A 17398-nucleotide genomic window follows, 5' to 3' on the forward strand; every position below is an offset into this window, starting at 1 on the left:
AGACAAACAGACAAAAATTAAAAAATGATTGTTTTGGTTTTGGTAACTCGCAAATAGCCATTTTAACTTTAAGAGGCAGTTATTTTGAAATCACAAACAGAGATACTTCAATTTTATTTATTTGTATAGATAATAGGAACCACCTTGAAACCACAATGAAAATTATCTTTAAATTATTTTCCCAAAAGGCTTTTATCTTAGCTTGTATAGTTGTAGTCCGCTGATCCGCATTATAAAGCTTTTTTTAAATGATTTATTTAAAATATTATTAATCAAAAAGGAGTTACACTCCTTGACGTGTCAACGTTAAAGGAAATGACGGTTCAAAAAAACCACACCGGTCTATACATATCTACCTACTACGTTCATAGATTTTAATGCAGCGATTTTATTTTGTTTTTAGATGGCATAGTTTTGACAACTTTGACGTAATGATTTTTTAGTGGATTTTATATTAAAACACCTTTTTTATAAGTATTTAGCAATTTTCAGGTTTCTTAATTCTTACGAAGCTTTTATGTGATATGAAAATTTTAAGTTGAAATGGGCGACGGTATTAGGATACCTCAAGGTGAGTAAATTAAAAATTGCTTATTATTATTAAAATCTTATTACATAACAAAAAAACATACAGTTCTATTGTTGTAATCAAACAAAATAAAAAAAAAATCGAAAATTTTGATAGTTCTATAAAAATACCGATACAATCAATATGGCGGACTGTTAGGTACAAATATGTCTATGTTTTATCAATGACGTTCTGTCTATGTAATACACATTACGCATACAAAAATATATAAAAGAGATTTCTGGCTTTGTTACTTCCAATAATACTTGAACTTACATACTACTAAAATAATAAGCAACTCCTACAATTACTCTTGCTTGAAGTCATGAAAAATAATAATTAGGTACAAACTAGTCTGAGAAATATGGCGCTTTAAACAAGTAAAAAATGTGCATACCATGTACACATATTGTTGACGTTATTTTACTGATGACATGTCTACATATTGAATACCTCGCTTAGATTATTCAGAAAACCTCTCTTGATCGAGTTGGAAATAGCAGCCCACAGCATGATTTGCTGAGCATGTAGCATGAGCCGATTTTGATGAAACTTGGTATAAAGCAAAGTTGAACTCTAAGAAACGACATTGTTACCTTTTTTTATGGCTATAGATGGCTACTGTTTTATAACTAATCCAATGCTTACTTAGCACGCGGGCAAAGCCGCGACCGAAACTAGTTAAGAATAAACTTAAGTGAATAGTAGTTCATATATATCGATGTGATAAAAATATAATATTCACATATAAAATATAATAATCGAATTTCCAGACAAGCGTCACAGGAGCTCCAGTAGCCTTGCTGGAGTTCTGGAAGGCGTTCGTTCTGAAAAAAAATTAGATGTTCGGGGTATGTATATTTTGAATTGCGGCCTTAATAAACGTTGCATAACATCTTGACTTCGCGTTACACGATTTTCTTGAGGTAATTGATATAAGGTCAAAACAAAGATTCATACAAATTTATAGCTTAAGCACTATCACCTACGTTACATTTTGGTACAACCAAGCGTATCTTATTTATTTAATATCACCTGGAATTTATCTGCATAAAAGTAAAGTAAGAAAAGTCATTTTTAATTTTTTTTTGTGCTGTATCTTTTGCCACTTTGATATTAGAGAGCTATATTGCATTTTTGATCGTTGATCTTCGTGGTTGATTTTTCTGCTTGTTCCTGGTTACACCTGCCATAGCTTATATAGTATATAATAAACCTATTTTATAGAGTTTCTTAGTTAGAACTGAGAAGGGTTGGATAGAATACGTGAATCTTATCTGAAAGACAGGTAAACGGATTGTTTACCCAAGACAAGCACATCTGAATTTTCATTTTTTTAATTTAAAGTATTTTTTTTTTATTGAAAATCCCGTAAGGAAACCGCAATGTACCATTGAAATTAGCTTAAAAAACGACTCCCCAAAAGAGGATGAGGCCCAGCAATGTGATAGTTACAGTTACTTTTAATATCGATTGAAATTTTTCCTAATCGAATTTGTACTTGTTGCTTGTCGAAGTTATAAACACTTCAGCAATAGCCTATTCCAATAGCAGGAGTAGTAACGATAAATAAGTTGCTTTGACCTTGAATCGACATTACATCATTGATTGACCTAAAATAATCGATGGTATTTGTAAAATAATTCAAATAATTTATATAAGTTTTGAAAATCGGTGTAGTTGTTATCGAAACTTTGGTAAAAAGACAATTGTAAGCAAAAATATATTAATCAACTTTATGTAGTGCATAACAGTAACAGCCTGTAAATGTCCCACTGCTGGGCTAAGGGCCTCCTCTCCCTTTTTGAGGAGAAAGTTTGGAGCTTATTCCACCACGCTGCTCCAGTGCGGGTTGGTGGAATATACATGTGGCAGGATTTCGATGAAATTAGACACATGCAGGTTTCCTCACGATGTTTTCCTTCACCGAAAAGCACGAGATGAATTATAAACAGAAATTAAGCACATGTAAATTCAGAGGTGCTTGCCAGGGTTTGAACCCACGTTCATCGGTTAAGATTCACGCGTTCTAGCCACTGGGCCATCTCGACTTTTTTCGAGATATGTTATATATATTATGTAGTGCATATGTCAAAGATATTATGAAATCGCATGGAATATAAGGTTTGTTTGTCTCTCCTTTCGAAACAAGAATCGTGTATTTAATATTGTATACATTACATTACATTAGGGATCCCTTTTATCATCTTATTTAATTGCACGAATATCCAGCAGGTGCATACTAATGATAAGCAGACATTAATTATTGGTGGTGTAAATAACGTTTGCTTCTTTTTTCAAGCTTCGATTCCAGAAGTCGATGATCAATTCGCTTTAGCGGAAGCACGATGTGATAGTTTGCAAGAGAAAATTGATTTAGTAAAAGTTCTAAAACGGAAAAGGAAATTGAAAAAGAGAAGGTATGCGTATCATTACATGTAATTAAGGTGGTGAAAAAGAGTGGCTATTGAATTTCGTGGCCGTTCTTCTAGATTTTACATACCAAACTATTGGTGCTATAATTTAACCGGACGGACGATTCAAATTTGCTTATAAGAGCTTATTTGAATAAAGAATATTTTCATTATTGTTATGATCTTTATGTATTAAACATCACTATTCACATAAAAGACATTCTGTGTTCAAAACTCAATTAGTACTTACACAATAATTATTATTACAAAAGATAACTATGTCAATTTTTTTTTTAAATCAAATTTAAAATAGTCCCGACCAATTCCCACCCGACACAAAGCTACCCATAATGCAGGCCGGATTTCCACGCTGTATTTTAGTTAACATACATTATATTTTTAACATTGTTAATATAATTAAGAAGAAAAAATTATTAATTTTAGTATGACCACAATAACGGAACCAGTTTCGACAATGGCGAACGTACCGCTGATTACATTTCGAAGTCGGCCAAAAAAAAGTGAGTTTTAAATTTAATTTTGTATATTTTCATGACAACTGGCGCGTAAATCAATAGTAATATAATGTATTACGACATAAAAGCTTTATTTAGACCCTTATTCCACCCGTGCGAAGCTGAGAAAGGGTAGCTAGTTACAAAATAAAGGACGCGCTAAGGAGTAAGCAATTCACCAAAAATCCGCAAACTGCCTACATCGGGCTGTGTGTGTATATAAAAATAAACAACCCCAAATATAAAGCAAAACAACGATTACACTGTACCATGCCAATACATTATCGATTTTAACTTGCATATAACATTAAAAGCTCATTCTGTAGTTTTATGAAACAGTTCAGAGCGGAAGTCTGAACTCGTACCCGTTGATCATGATGATCTCAGAATAACAACCAAAGATACATAGACATAGTTATGTGATAATAAAAAGCTATTAAGAATATAACGCTGTCGTTGATTACAGAAGTATCTCAGCAGCCGGAGACTCTCCGACGGCTTGAGACAAATGCCAGGGCAAAACCTACACGCGGGTATGTCGATCCTGATGTGATTGAACAGCAACAGATGTTGAACAGAGTTCACGGGAGCAGGCAGACGAATCAACAGCAGCATAGACCGTCAAAGGCGAGTTAAAATATAACTTTCAACGATTTTATGAGCTAATAATAAAAGTATCAATAAACAAATTATCAGTGTCACCTTTCGTGCGTGTTCAACAGTTGGGCAAAGGTCTCCCGAAAGTACTGGGTAACCTAGTGGAACCTACAACATTCTAGCTGTTTCCTATACCAGTTATAGTATGTAATTGCATAGTTTATAATAAAGTATTGGATCGTAAATAACTTTCAATTTGAATATAAAAAAATCCTATGAAGTTACCTATAGTTTTACTTATGTATATGTATGTGCTTAGCGGGTGATTAGTTAAATAATGCTCTGTTTTCTTTAGAATGTCAAATCAAAAATGAGAGAGAATCATAAGTAAATAACTGCTAAGCAACGTTTATAAGGCTGTCATTCTTTAGTCTCGTATATATCTGAATATTTTATACTTTAAGGGTATATTATATATTTGCAATTACTTTTATAATTAATTAGATTAATAAAAAGTGCATAATGCATGCGGAATATAAACATACCAAGCACTGGGCCAACTTAACTTACACTCAAAGCAATATATAAATAGTTTCCTGGTTAATTTATTGTAGGTATATATACGTAAATTAAAACAATTGTTTTTTTTTATTGCACAGGTAAAGTCGAATCGGGACGTAGAAAATGTGGCCCAAACACGGATGCTTTTACGTCGACCTCCGGCTGATGGTGACAGTTAGTACTAATCGTTCATACACTCATGTCTTTATAACACACGAAATAAGTTGGCCGTGGTTCTGCAGTCATATAAAGTAGGGTCGTTACTTGATAGTATATGTGTGTCAATTCGTATTGGATTCAAAGATTGATCAGGGATGAAGTCAGTTTTGTTTCAAAAAGCAATATTTTATAATAACGTGATATATTATAATAGCGAGTGTGAAAATATGTGTTTGGACGTTTACTTGGTGGTAGGGCTTTGTGAAAGCTTTGTAAGTAGGTACCATCCACTCATCAGATATTCTACCGCAAAGCAGTAATACTTAGTATTTTTGTCTTCCGGTTTGAAGGGCGAGTGATCTTAGTTCTCAAGGTATTGGTGGCGCATTGGTGGGATGGTTAATATTTGTTAGAGTCGATAATTATGGGTGTGGTAGTGAGAATTTATCACGAGGTGGCCTATTTGCAAGGCCGCTTACCAAATTATAAAAAAACAAACGTCATTTAATTGGTGGAAACATTTAAGTGCTCTATACCGGACTAGTAATATCTTTTCATTTTTTTAAATACTAAACTAACTAAAACTTGATAATTGAATAGTGCTTATAAGAGTATATTTGACAAGGTGAGCAAGAAAGTGTGCCCCCAGAGTTATGCGGCGAAGATGAGTCATCCGACGATAAATCATTCAACGAAGCAAATACATATTATTCGCAGTAAGTAAATTTGCACTATTTACGTTAAATATTTTTAAATTTTTGGTAATAGAATAGGACTCCTGTTGGATTATCGACAGCGTGATATTGATGAGTGGAGGATCATCTGTATGAGTAGAGTTCACTCGTTCACTTGCTATTAAAAATATATAATAAGATTAAGAATAAATACTGAATTGTTATTGTCACCAGCACCAAATATGTGCGCGAAATTTGTTTGGAATTCAATTGCAAAATTTAACCCAAAGTAAGGATACTGATAGAAGAAGTTAAATATAACATTTTAAAATATATAGACGACGACAGTGACGGGCTTGGCGTAATTAATAACCAAAATAAGTCCATTGCAAAAAAAAGTTCTATCTACCGAGTCCTATTATTAAAACCACACACCACAGTATTTCATATAACTTGGTCAAATTTTAAAGCATATATCAATTGGCAACGACGCCAGTCTGCCATATTTTTTACTCAGTTAAAAAATAGAATTTCGTATTACCGGAAATTGAATGATCATCTCATGAAAGTATTATCAGGGTTTTTAATTATTCGAATAAAATAGAACGTTTATAATATGTACTTTTTCACGGAGGAGATTTTTACGTTGTTTTAACTCGCAGCTACAGCACACCGACTTTTATTAATCGTTATGAGAAATTGCAAAGATACCTAACGAGGCTTTACTCGTATAATATAATAATACTTTTTATTTATTATCAGAAAAAGAGATTACCAGAGTCGACCACAATCCAAGCAATTGAAGGGAAAACGAAATATTAATGTACCAAAAGCGTCTGGATCACAAACAGGTAGGTAACTGTGGCCTGGTGCTATAACGGCCAATATGAATAACTCTTACCCTTGGGTCTTGGTAATCAGAATGGAAACAACGAACATATTATATTGGTTGATATATATAATAAATTCATTTTCGCGTATTATTGTTGGTATTAGTATTTTTATTATTTTGTAAACGATTTTTCAAAATGGATAAATTTGGCTTACAATTTGTTTAAAAATTAAATTTGACCCTTTTAGCGACAGTTATGTATTGTATTACTGTGGACAAAAAGTATTATGTGTTCTAACGTTCAGATACTAAAATGTCATTTAAAAAGTAAGTCTCAACTCTACCAACAGTGTCTCAGTGTAACTCGAGACGCCGTTTTCGTTATAATTTCGCTACACAAACGTCAATTTTTAAAGTCACTTAAATTTAAGAGTGACTCAAAAGAAGTAGTCTACGTCATCCTATTGTACACCTTGAACGCAATGCGGCGTGGAAGGGCTCTGTTATCGCGATAAATTAAAAATAGCGATTATGTCATCTTTAATTGCTTCTAACAATTTTACATAACACACTTTTGATAAAAAATACATTAATGACAAGAGGGCATTCCAATGAATAATTCTGACAAATAACCAGCACTTATTGGCATTGCTGTGTTCCTGTCCAACAAACTCACCACCATAGTGCGGAGTAATATAATGAAAATTCCAAATATATTTAATTCAAGATCCGAGATGACCCAATGGATAGAACATGGAAACTTAACCGAAGATAACGGGTTCAAATACAAGCAAGGACCCATTAGGTGTTGATGTGTTTAAGTTGTGTTTATAATATCTCGTGCTATAATAAAACATCTTGAAAACACCTACATCGATAAGATGAAATTCTATTACATTTATATTACCCAATAGGCACCTAATTTGCTCCCTAAGAGGAAAGAGCCTTTTACGGGACATTTACGGGTTTAGCTTTTAAAGTCATTATAAAAATAATAGCATAATATTAAAATATATAGGTACAAGGATAAGTGAAACAGAGCGGAGGCAAGTCGTGGAGTTGTTTAAAAATAACGAAGCGCGCAGTCCGCGACAACTGAACATAAATATTGCAAAGGAGATGAACAAAGTAAAAGGTAACTACGTGCTGCTAAACATCCCAAACATTATATATATCGCATCGTATCACTAATCTTTGTCTAATATCTGCATTGCCCACTTGAACTAGTAACTATTGCACAGATTTAAAGTAGTCTAAAAGCCTCGTACCCGCCATCAAAGCGCGTCTAAAGTCGTTGTCACACACTCATTCGCCGCACATCAGTTTCAATGTCAATCGCACATGTTTAGTCATTACATTATCAAATTATTATCGTTTAAACTATTTAATGAATATGACCATATATGTATGTATCTGATTTTTAATCGGTGACTTATTGTTAACTTGTTTTATTTATTTCAACGCTAATTTGAAATAATAATTTATAATAAATATGAGCGATGATAAACAAATTATATTTTTTTTGTAGTTTATCCTTGATCTTATGAGATAATTACTTGGCTATGTTACTTTACTATAGTGACCTGAATATAAGTTTGTCCTTATTTATCCTTCAGTCCTTCAACTGCTCTCCCTCATGACGTGTGAGGAATACATCGTCAACTCTCCCTGTATGATATTTCTTGTCTTTATATACATACACACTTATGGAGGGTTTCTAGGTGGTAGGGTCCCGTTTGGGTAGGTACCACCGAATCTCAGATATGCTACAAATAGCAATAACGATTCTTATTGTTGTGTTCCGGCTGGAACTAGTGTTAAAGCACAAGGGACATAAAATATTAGTTTCTAAGGTTTGGCGATGCAAGGGATGATCAATATTTCTTAAAGCGTGAATGATTATGGACGGCGAGTGGTGACCACTTTTTATTAAGTTGCCCATTTGCCAGTCTGGTATCATTTTTTAAATAAAAAGGCTGAAATGATATGACGTCATGTTCGTATTATTATGTTAGCGACTGCCTCGTTGGTCTAGTGGCTGCATGTAAGTCCGCTGACACGGAGGTCCTGGGTTCAATTCCTAGGTCGGGCCAATAAGAAGTTATTGGGTTTTTCTGTCAGAAAATTCTCAGTAGCAGCCCGGAGTCTGGAAGTTGGAAGTGTGTATGCTCCCGTGCCTCGGAAAGCACGTAAAGTCGTTGGTCCTGCGCCTGAACTCTTTCCGGTTGTGTCGGATTGCCATCCCATCGAATTATGAGAGTCAGGAAATGTTTGCGCACACACTGCTGCTCTATAATATCTCCTGCGCAGGTGGCTAATCTCTCTTGAGATTGGCCGCCGCGGTCGAAATCGGTCTGGAGGACATTATTATTATTGTGTTAGGATTAATCGAAATCTGAATGTCAATTATATTCATTAATTTTAGACAACGACGCTCTATATAATCACGAAGCGGAGAATAGACCAATGGAAAACGTGCCAATAACAAATGTCAAGAAACCAAAGGTATAAAATTGCATATGGTATATTTTTAGAAAAATTAAAAAAAAAAAAAACTGATCGAAGCAAAATAATACAGAGTTTGCTTGCTTTCTGTTCGCGCGTTAGGAGTTATCTCCCAGGATATTTTTGTCTTGTGTCTATGTAGCAAATTGTCCAACTACGAAAAGTGTCTGTTACGATAGGTCTTATTACTTAGCAGAAAGTTAAACTAAAAAGGTCTAATTAGCAATCTATAACTCCTAAATATAAATAACCATATGAAAATAATTTTATTGTTTAGTGACACTCACATACAGAAATATTTAATGAAGAACATACATGTATGTGCATACAGTGTTTTTTTACGATGTTTCACTTTATTGTGCTCTGCTTGTCCGGATTTGCATCCGCTATTAAATGTAAGATCCACGTGTTCAATCCGCCACTGGTTCCTCCCTCTGTAACCGTAACAGTCTATGAATGTCCCACCGCTGGGTTGAAGGCCTCCTCTCCCTTTTTGAGAAGGTTTGGAGCTTATTTCACCACGCTGCTCCAGTGCGGTAGGTGGAATACACTTGTGGCAGAATTTCAGTGAAGTTAGGCACATGCAGGTTTCCTCACGATGTTTTCCTTCACCGCATAAGATGAATTATAATCACAAATTAAGCACATGAAAATTCAGTGGTGCTTGCCCGGGTTTGAACCCACAATTATCGGTTTCACGCGTTTGATAAAAAGTGTTCAATAAAAGGGCTGCGTAAAAAATGAAGTCATTACACAAAAGGTTAATAAAAACGTAAAGTACCGCAACCGACACTACGAGTTACCGACGGTGTCATCAAAAATGAAGCGAGTAGTTATTCACTCCTACAACGACAACTTGGCCCATGCTGCCATACCTTTCGTCGTCAGCAAGAGTTCCGCACCTTCTCACAACGTTGGCGTTAATCTTCAGCAGGTAACTTAAAAAGCTTTATGCAATAACGCATTAAATTTTCCTCAACCGATTTTCATGAAATTTTGCATACACGTTGTCAGCGATACAGACAAAGGACATAGGGTACTAACACCTACCCCTACCCTAGAAACGCAGGCGAAGCCGCGGGCGTAAACTGATTAATTTTATAAATGTAGGTTTTTATGAAAACTACGCGTGATATTTATTGATCATATGTAATAATCAATAAACAAAAAATATTGTTATTAAACTGGTTTTTATGGTGAGAAATATATAAAATATTATGTTAATGTAAATATAACAAACAGAGGTATTTTTCGCGAGCAGATTTTAAACGGGCTCAGAGTACAACAGCCGATATCGAAAATACCCCTTACCATCGCTCACCACATGGGTTAGTTTTTATATTTATTTATATATTATAGTTTCATTTTTACTCCTGGAATCCGATCGCAGCACTACCTACTGGGTCAAATCTGAACCATCCAAGGACTTACTCCTAACACACAAATTTCATCAAAAACGAACTTCTCATCGGAATCAGACTTCGGTGGCATACACACGTACAGAATAATTATATGCAATAAGATTATTAAAAATTATAGTTTCAACCAAATGTTACTTCGATCGAGAATCGAGAAATGCTCGACTCGACCAATTTCGATAAATCAGGCAGTAACTTGAATTCGACGTATTATAAGGACTATTATAGGGACCACAGTCTTTTGAAACATGTCGAGCATTATTTGATAAGTAATTTTAGTGAGACCGGAACATTTAAAAGTGATAGTATTATGAAGAGTCAGGTCTCATTTAGTTATAATAAATAGTTTGGTAATTAATTACTTTACAATTTTATTATATGTATTTCCGTTATATAAAATAATAAGTATTGACGAAATCTTATTATATATTTTTTATACTACTCACAAACTTTGTAAAGGTTTATATTGTAAAATTAGAACAAAAACTGTTCTCATTGACAGGCCTACGTCACGTTCCCATGGGCGGATCTAAAAGCGCCATCACGGTGAGTAAAATAAAAGATAAATATGTCACTTATTCTAGCTATGATTTTGATATTAATAATATATATTGCTGTATACTGTATACTGGTTCGAAGTGTGCGTCGGTGTATTAAGACAAAGCGCATTCACGTGTACTATAACGGTTCAGAGACTATCATTATATCAATGAATACGTCAAGGCAGTGTGCACTACTTCTAACACGATATAGTCAATTGTTTTGTTCGACGTTGCCTAATGATAACCAATCAATCTGATAAGCACATGAACGTTTGCCAATATAGCAAATGTTTGATGTATTAGATGTATGTGTAATAACCTCATATCAGTATATTGCTATTATACTCTATTGACCATCGGATTTCTATTACTTATCTAAATAGGTAAATACATTGCATATATACTGCCGCATAAGGTAACTTGGTTAATCATAGTATCTCAGGCAGACATATCCTCTTACAGTAACACTATAACAAGCTTTAAATGTTTACAGTTGGGCAGTCTCCGTTGTTTTATATTTGGACAATGCTTGGAGCCAATTCGATCACACTGCTTCTGTGTGTTGGATTTTCATGCATATATTATATGAAAGCGCTAATTATTGATTCCCCCATTTCTCAGTCCCCGACGTTACAGAGCAGTGAAATGAATGTTATCAAGCTCGGACAGAGGTTACTTCATCTACCATCGTTCAAGACCATGTCCTACAGCCGGTTACTGTCGCTCTACCGTGCAGGGAACAGCCTCGTGTCCAGGTTCCTGTGTGCCAACGGACGGCCACATTACTTCTACACGTCTATGTGCGAGTAAGTTGTGTATTATGTTACAGTACTAACGATAAATCTCCTCATAATAAACAGCTTCTCAATGTTTTATTAGGTGCTGGATGTATTGGTATAGCACACTTATTAGTTAATCAACCGTCAAACAGTACTATTTAGTATTATCGTGTTCCGGTTTGAAGGGTGAGTGAGCCAGTGTAACTACAGACACAAGGGGCATAGCATCTTAGTTCCCTAGATTGGTGGAGCACTGACAGTGCAATGGATGGTACAATGAGAGGTTTATACTTCCCATCGGAAGCCCTTTTGCGCGCGTATACGAGACGGAAATGAATACGAGATGGAAAATTGACAATTACTGAACCGATTATGTAGCAGTTGTTTTATTAGAATAGTTATTTTTAAAAACTTTACTTTACTTTAAAATTGTGCTGTCTTTTTTACATATATAATAATTTGTCTTTATTTTTCATCTTATTCGTTAATCACATGAATAAAGTAGAGATTGATAAATCTATTCAGGAATTTTTGAATTCATATTATACATATATTTTTTATCACACGGATACGATGATGTTTCATCATCATCAAGAATAATTTTAATTACCGATATTGACGATAATAATGAAATGTAAATTTTACATTATTGATTACTTATGTGTGTTTACTCACGTGAATTATAGTTGATAATATTATTATAATTTAGCATCACATACACTAAAACTACATTGATCACTTATTAGTTTCATTGTTAGGACGTCTAACGATTTTTAAAATAATTTCATTACGTCTGGTACTTAATAAATTAAAACAATATAAAATAGCCTAAAATTCGTAACAGATGTCACCTTTATAATATTTTACGATAGCTATTGGTTTAGTTAAATTATATTTTTTTACTTATATTATTATTATTATTTATTTCTTGAATTATTCGACGCAAAATATAATGTGATTGGATTTGATGAGTTCTGTATTTATTTAATTCTCCTCTTAATTTTTTGTTTCTTTCCTCTTGAAAAAGCCAACGGTGTTGCGGCATACAGCCATTTTTTTCTTAAATTATCATTTTATGTTAAAATGATTGCAAAATTTAAAATGTAAAAAATCGTTTTCGTTACAGATAATATCGTGAACTGAGAAAAAATAACAAGACGAAGGAATCAATCATAATTGTTTTTGTGTTTTCATTTTCTTTTGTTTCTAATATTTCAATCGATACTGCTAGGAATGTTATTTTTTTAAATAAAATGTCTACACATTTGAACGATATAATACGTGTTTTACTTGTTCTTGGTTGATTAAAATAAAGAAACTAATATTTTTGTTCACTTTAATAGTACTAAAGTTAACTAAGTTTTCTCAATAGTAGTCGATTATAATATGCATTATTATTTTTTTATTTTTTTTTTTCGTGGAGGAATGGCCTTTACGCCTCCCGCCTGGACACGACCGGGACGGGTATGTGGGACTCACGGGGCAGAAGGCCACCGTCTTACCCACTAAAACCTCCTCGTTTCCGCCTCACCGCATGGTGGCGGGGTTACGGGAACGCGTTAGTACACCACCGCGACCCCGCGGCCGTCGCTTTGGGTGAGCGACCCACCGGTTGTTTTTTATTGAGGTTTCCTCCTCTTGGCCCGGCCGGTGAAGGCAAGTCCCTCGGTCCCACCACAGGCTGGCGGCTGGATGGGGAATAATATGCATTACTTACGATATTTAGTATATCAATGTTGTAAAAAGTCTTATACAGATAAATCATATTTTTTGCGTTTGTAGTAGTGCACCGTCTGTAGATAATTAAATAAACAAATACTAAAATAAAAATAATAAAAACAAAAAAAAAGTAACTTAGATTTTAAGTATGAAATTTTTCAACTCCGGACCTTTCGTAGTAATCCTTATTCTCCATTTCGTCCTATAAATCATTTGTGTTAAAGATAATTTAAACTTAACGTTTTGATATTGTATCTAAAGCTTATCATCTACATTAATTATTTTCCTCTTCAATAGCTCGTAGTTATTTTATTATGAACTAATTAGTGAAAGAAGAATTATAAAACCAAATTACACTTCTAACGCTACTTATGCGAGAGTTTATGTTCAGGCACGTGGTGTCTAGCGTAAACTGGTTTTTTCCGGTTGTAGGCCTTGCGTGTATTACTCTAATACAAACTATTTGTCTGTACTATGTTATATTTACATCCAAAGATGAATAAAAAAAATTAACAATTAAAACCCTAGGGTAAGGTTAGTAAATAGTTTTTTTTTCGTTTTAGAATATTTAGTATAATACAGAATAATCTACAGAATAAAAAGTATCATTCTTACTGTAGGCGTCTTTGCTACTGCTTTTCCCTTTATGTATTTATATTTTGACCGCTTCGTAGGTCAAGCAGTTAGCGTATAAGGTGTGTGGCGCCGTTGCCAAATTTGATAAGGAGAATATTATTATAGAATTATCAATGTTTTTCCAATAACAATAAAATAATTTTTGAAAACTTTTTTACTAATACTTACGGCTAAGGTTATGAATTGATTTATTGTCGCAAGACAATAAGCTAAACAATTGATGTTGTGCTGATAGCACCTAGAAAATCCTAAATATAGGGAAAAAAATTATTATTAATAATAGATTTTATTAGCACAATGTATATTTTGGCATAGTTGGCTCTTCAACTAATCGCTACGATAATTTGTACGCATATGAGCAAGGAGAATATTTTATTAAGTCGGAAATCGTGCTGGAAAATAATTTACAAAGACATTTAGGAATACCTACTTGAATTAATACTTAGCTCTAAAGATATTATTCTCTCACGAAATGAATTTGCGTACCATATATACACATTTGTATAGTACAAATGTAACATCTTCATAAATCGTAACTAAATGGAAGCTCATTCTATTAGGCACTACGGCATCCATTGTTGCTACGTATAATGTATTTTATATTGGTTTTTTTAATGATTTTTAAGACGAATATTCACTAACCATTTCGATTATTCGTGTTTTACTTTATTTAAATTGTGTATTGTCATCGGGTCACGTATTATACTTATTATTTCTGGATTAAGCAGCCTTACGACAAATCAAGAAGAAGTCGTCGCAGCAAAGTCGAAAAGGCGAAGCAGGAGTCAAGGGGAGAAACAGAATCTAATTGAATACGTGGCCCTGTTCAGGGAGTATGAGCAGGTCGAGAAACGTCTTAATGAGAACTATAATCCTGACCTTGAAAAACATAAGGAGACCTTGGAAAAGCAACTTACTAAACGCGAAAAGTATATTCGAGAGGTAAAATCTCTTATCTTATATATATCTTTCATGTACGTTTTTAAAAGACTATCTCACGATATGTCACGTTCTTCTGCAGTTAAAACCTTGTGTACGTTTGACTAAGAAATTTTGCCTTTTATTAGAATGAACATATGTGAGATTTTTTGTTTGTTTCGCATTCCTTCGACCACAGGACATATCAAATAATAATGTCAATGTAATTTCAATACAATTTGGTTTCGCGTTAATAACGCATTAATAACGCACGGTTTACTTATTAATAATTCATAATTGTGTTCACGCTAATGAATTTTCCCGAGGTCCTGGGTTCATACCCTGGATCGCTGTTGGCTAATCACATTGATATTACATCAAAATCATGCAACTCAGAGGTTACATCACTACAGAACGATATTTTATTGTACAATAAAGGAGACTGTAATCACTGAGACGTGTAAAACTGGTTTAAGAATTGTTGTTGGATTACAATAATATCAGATCTTTCCACTCAAATTCAGCTGAAATATGTTTTTTTGCTTGTGAAGAGAAACAACGAACATATTTTTTTATTTATAAGTCATAAATTGTGCTCGAATAAAGAAGAAAATATATTGAAGAAATCTTTCATGTTTCCGATGAAATTCTTTCACTTTTCACTGTCCACCAAACTGTTTTAAAGCGGTGTGGTGGACTGTTTTTGCTAGTACTATTGGATATTTTTTTAATATATATGTAAATCATATCTAGATAGTTCGAGATACGGGGGAAGATCTAAATGTTGAAGAATTCAGGGCTACTATTGCGAAGGAGGATTATCAACATTTAAAGTACGATTTACTATCAACACAAACACAATAACAAATTATTTATTATGAATATGAGAAATTGTATGTTATATAAATTATTAATTTTGAATATTATTCATTGAAAAATATATTAATTACTTTAATATCTGACTTGTAATAAATGGGACAACTTGTTTTACATTAGTGATATACAATATTTCGTTGATTAAAACATAGCAGTGAGCTATATATACTTACAAGTTGTTTCTAGTCTTATGATATATTTTAATTATTTATTATATAAATTGCAATGAAATGAAAAAAAAAAAAACAAACGATATCTTATTTAGATTTTTTTATATAGGCGTTTTTGCAATATGTAACAATAAAAAATAGTACTATTAGTTGTGTGCACCTTTCGGATGATATTAGTTTGATTCGTTGCCTTTTATAATAAATAATTAAAAAATTAATGAACGACAATTTCCAATTTTCATGTATTATTATTATAAATAGATGTGTATGTATGTATGTAGATAGATCTTAGTTATGACTCGCTGCTCGTGATATTTTTTTGAGTTTTGATGTACTAATTTATTGTGTTAATTGATGACAAAGAACATAACTATATTTACGTTATACATAAAAATTTAAAAGCTTATGATATATACTCTGCTAAATCGAATGTATTTTTGTGTGGCTAGCCTAAGTTTAGTAAGGAAACGTAATCTATATTTTTTTAATGTGAACCGTTTTCTTAAAAATTATTAACAGACACCATGCTATGACTTAATTGCAATATATCGAAATTGTCAATAAAAATATATTTTAAATACATTAACGTTTTATTTGTCATCAAAATAATAACACCACAGATGATTAAATATATTTGACAATCACCTATGTACATGATGTCACAGTGAAGCATGCATATTTTTAGACTAGTAACCTTTTAACACTAGACACTGGTTAGATATTCTAAGAATACGATTAACATCAATTAAACAGACATATTTACACAAATATTTTAAATTCAACAATTAAGTTTTACCAATTTTCCGATTTATATTAAATCTGAAGAATTATAGTATAATTTAAAGTGGACACAATATTTACAAAGAGTTAAATCTGATAAGTAGGTACATTTTTTAATCGAGGAAGACAAAGCATCTACTTTAAACAATTTTGTATGATTAAATATCACTAAATAAATAAACTATATTTTAAACTAATAACACGAAGCAAATTATATATAAGCATAAACGTGAGTCTGCGCTGTAAAAAAACCGTTTAGTTTTATTTTGCATTTCTGAAACACTTGAATCATATGTATATGCACTCTATTTAAACTACGCGTAGAAAAAAAAATGCAACTTTGACGCATGCTGCGGAAAAACCAGGCGATGTGTTTGCGGTATTTTGAAGTGCAGCCTTAACCTTAAATTACTCACCAATAGCAAGTCATCTCCAAAATATTATTTTGTTATTAACGGTTAAATTACCTAATTTTTATAACAATTACAAAGTAAAATGCGATCAGACATGATGTCCAAATATATTTTAAACATTTTGACTAAAAGTTAATATAATAGTAATACTAAAATTACATTACATTGTCAACTTCTGTTTAGCCTTAGTATAATTATGATACCTTTTTTTTAGATATTTTTTGTTATCGTACGTAGTTACATAATATGTACATTAATCTTATATCAGTATTATTTAGATATAGTACTAATTCTTTGGAAACTTTAGTAAAATTAAACAGAA

At 32.9% G+C, this 17398-nt stretch overlaps 1 protein-coding gene across 3 annotated transcripts; it reads left to right on the forward strand.

Annotated features, from left to right (window-relative positions):
* Positions 1 to 424: 424 nt before the first annotated feature.
* On the forward strand, positions 425 to 16033 carry LOC126780571 (uncharacterized). 3 transcript variants are annotated; one of them, XM_050505167.1, is made up of 16 exons: positions 425 to 571; positions 1342 to 1419; positions 2871 to 2988; positions 3427 to 3503; positions 3964 to 4124; positions 4754 to 4829; positions 5440 to 5530; positions 6251 to 6339; positions 7339 to 7455; positions 8746 to 8825; positions 9586 to 9759; positions 10087 to 10153; positions 10746 to 10789; positions 11407 to 11591; positions 14645 to 14861; positions 15591 to 16033. In XM_050505167.1, exons 1-16 carry the CDS (start codon positions 544 to 546, stop codon positions 15699 to 15701), a joined length of 1713 nt encoding a protein of 570 aa, XP_050361124.1. In that variant the 5' UTR covers positions 425 to 543; the 3' UTR covers positions 15702 to 16033. The 3 variants fall into 3 exon arrangements, with proteins under 3 accessions (XP_050361124.1, XP_050361125.1, XP_050361126.1); XM_050505168.1 differs by having other exon boundaries at positions 14648 to 14861; XM_050505169.1 differs by lacking the exons at positions 14645 to 14861; positions 15591 to 16033 and adding an exon at positions 12691 to 12839.
* Positions 16034 to 17398: the final 1365 nt, after the last annotated feature.

Source organism: Nymphalis io, chromosome Z (assembly GCF_905147045.1).
Source record: "Nymphalis io chromosome Z, ilAglIoxx1.1, whole genome shotgun sequence".
Taxonomy (NCBI): domain Eukaryota; kingdom Metazoa; phylum Arthropoda; class Insecta; order Lepidoptera; family Nymphalidae; genus Nymphalis; species Nymphalis io.

Excerpts from the sequence above, each read along its gene's own strand:
- LOC126780571 (XM_050505167.1), top strand. The coding sequence starts at position 544 with ATGGGCGACGGTATTAGGATACCTCAAG. Across the intron at positions 4,125-4,753 it reads AGCAGCATAGACCGTCAAAG|GTAAAGTCGAATCGGGACGT; the intron begins GCGAGTTAAAAT and ends TTTATTGCACAG. Across the intron at positions 8,826-9,585 it reads CAAATGTCAAGAAACCAAAG|GTTAATAAAAACGTAAAGTA; the intron begins GTATAAAATTGC and ends ATTACACAAAAG.